The 2474-nt window shown below is 53.8% G+C and overlaps 1 protein-coding gene across 1 annotated transcript; it reads right to left on the bottom strand.

Annotated features, from left to right (window-relative positions):
- Window positions 1–725: 725 nt before the first annotated feature.
- Window positions 726–2173, bottom strand: LOC136475132 (phosphoenolpyruvate carboxylase kinase 2-like). The gene is made up of 2 exons (XM_066472687.1): window positions 1273–2173; window positions 726–1155 (listed from the first exon to the last, which is right to left on the bottom strand). The coding sequence occupies exons 1-2, from the start codon at window positions 2084–2086 to the stop codon at window positions 1109–1111; spliced, it is 861 nt and encodes a 286-aa protein (XP_066328784.1). The 5' UTR covers window positions 2087–2173; the 3' UTR covers window positions 726–1108.
- Between the last annotated feature and the right edge of the window lie 301 nt (window positions 2174–2474).

Below are 2474 nucleotides of genomic sequence, written 5' to 3'. Positions count from 1 at the left end.
GCAGCGATGCACAGGACGTCCAATTGCCCAAGCGACACAGCTCCCTTCTTCTTAGTACATACATGACAAGCACAGTAAACTGTAACCAGAAACGATAATCATCAAGTTACAGTGTACTGAAATCAGAAATTTCACTGACTGATACTCTCTCTGTCAAAAAAAAAAAAAGTTCTAGGACATTAACATGTTAAAGTATCTTGAGTTTGTCTAACTCTAAATAAAAATTCTCAATATTTATAATGCGAAATAGGTATTATTAGATTTATCATGAAATATTTTTTATTATACTTATTTAATGCTATAAATATTAATATTTTATTTATATATTTAGTCAAACTTGAGATACGTTAAACTAGAATACATCTATAGAGTTTTATTCTTTCTTGGAAGAGATAGTTAGCCTATTCGCTTGCTAGTTTCAGTCCGGGTTTACCAATCAGCCAACAGTGTTTTTCTCTCACGATAAACTAGCACCCGCCAGGCTTATCAGTCTAGAAACTAATCAGCGACGAACATGCTGACTATTACCAAATCAAACCGGCTGGAAATCATTTGAAGCTGTTGCCAAACTGCAGACTATAAACTTTTAGGGAAGTCACATCAACTTCGTGACACGAACGTATAATTATTTGAAGTCTCATTCAAGGTTCCGATGATGAAGTAGAAACAAAGACACAGAGCTCGGTAGCAAAATGGAAGAGACACACAGGCACACAGCTGAAGCCTGAAGCTGAACTGTACATAGATTTTCTGAGTTTTTTTTGGGTTCCATTTTCTCCTGAACAGAGCTAGTCCCCTCTTCTTCAGCAAGAAGAAGGCTGTACTATACATGGGTTGCAATGCAAAGATCAAGCAATACGAACCCAGGAAGAGGAGGCCCCCTAAATTCCTGTTTCGCCTAAGGATTACTGCAGAACAAGACGAACACTAAGGATTACTGCTGCGTGCTACTAGTACTAGTAACCAACTACAGCACTACTGTCCGTTGACGATTGGCAGAACCAAAGCAAAAGAGATCAGCTGCAAAAGGTCCCTCTACTCCTCTTGGATGAACGCCACTATCTACACTGCAGATGGATCCATCGGATGACGCGGCCGAGCATCAAAATCAGTTCACCGCCACACTTCCGCCGCGAGTCACAATCCATGGGTGCCCTGCAGGTAGATCGAAACACCAGGGTAAGATGAGCAGACAATTCAGGCGACGAGAAGGAAGCAATGCAGTCCGAAGGAAGGACGGACGAGGGCTGCTGCTGCTGTTAGCTTACTTACTTAGGACTTGCTCGGCGGAGAGCCTGCGCCAGACGTCCTTGCAGAGCATGCGGCGCATGAGGTCCTTGGCCTCGGGCGAGACGGCGGCGAAGGCGCGCGGCGGGAATCGCACGTTGCCGCGGAGCACGGCCTGGAAGATGTCCCCCGCGGTGGCGCCGGAGAAAGGCACGGTCCCGGAGAGCATCATGTAGAGCACGACCCCGGCGCTCCACACGTCCACCTTCTCGGTGTACTCCTTGCCGGCCACCACCTCGGGCGCGACGTAGTAGGGCGTCCCGACCAGCCCCGTCAAGGGCCTGCCGTCCCCGAACCAGTCCGCGCAGCCGAAGTCCCCGAGCCTGAGCGCGCCGCTGGCGTCGAAGAGGAGGTTGTCGGGCTTGACGTCGCGGTGCGCGACCCCGCGGCGGTGGCACCCCGCGAGCGCGTCCGCGAGCTGCGCGACGAGGCCCGCCGCCTCGGGCTCCGGGAGCGGGCCCCGGGCCGAGACGAGCGCGAACAGGTCCCCGCCGGGGCAGAGGTCCAGCACCAGGTGCACGGCGTCGGCGTCCTCGAAGGCGGCGTGGAGCGCGACCACGTGGCGGCTGGCGGCCGACGCCAGGAGGTGTACCTTGGGCTCCTGCTCCGCCAGCGCCAGGTCCAGCGGGTCCGCCTCCAGCTCCCGCAGCGCCGCCTTGGGCGTCGTCTTGAGCGCGAACGGCTCCCCCGTGGCGGCGGCGTAGCAGCGGCGGACCGTCCCGAACCGCCCGCGCCCGATCTCCTCGCCGATCACGTACTCCCGCCGCAACGCCTCCTCCGCGGTGCCGCTCATGGTCATGCTCCTTGGTCCGGTGGTTTGTTGCACTTGCTGATTTGGGTTGGCCGGCCGGCTGGGTGGGTGCGTGCGCTGCGTTCTGGTCTCCAGTTCTCCACCCTCCGGACGGCGAGGACGCCTTTTAAAGCGGCAGGAGTAGCTGCAGGCTTTGGGTTCAGGTGGGGGACTGGGTCCCAGCCTCCCAGTGATCCGAATATTCCACGCTGCCTCTGCTGTTTTGGGCGTTACTGCTGCTACTGGCTACTGCTAGCCATTGAGGGAGCTTCGCCTAATTAAGATTGTACCACTGTGTATATTTAGAAAGCTAATCAACGGTTAATTAAATTTGACCCAAACAATCTATGATTCCAGATACGCGCTCCCCCAGATTACGAATGTCTTACTTACTTGC

This window comes from Miscanthus floridulus, chromosome 8 (genome assembly GCF_019320115.1).
Source record: "Miscanthus floridulus cultivar M001 chromosome 8, ASM1932011v1, whole genome shotgun sequence".
Taxonomy (NCBI): Eukaryota; Viridiplantae; Streptophyta; class Magnoliopsida; order Poales; family Poaceae; genus Miscanthus; species Miscanthus floridulus.
The sequence above is the reverse complement of the archived record's forward strand: the minus strand, read 5'-3'. Positions and strand labels throughout refer to the sequence as shown.

Bases quoted from the DNA above. Each gene is read 5' to 3' on its own strand.
- LOC136475132 (XM_066472687.1), bottom strand. From the start codon at position 2,086: ATGACCATGAGCGGCACCGCGGAGGAGGCGTTGCGGCGGGAGTACGTG. The intron at 1,156-1,272 runs GTAAGTAAGCTA...ATCTACCTGCAG, and splicing joins CTCCGCCGAGCAAGTCCTAA to GGCACCCATGGATTGTGACT.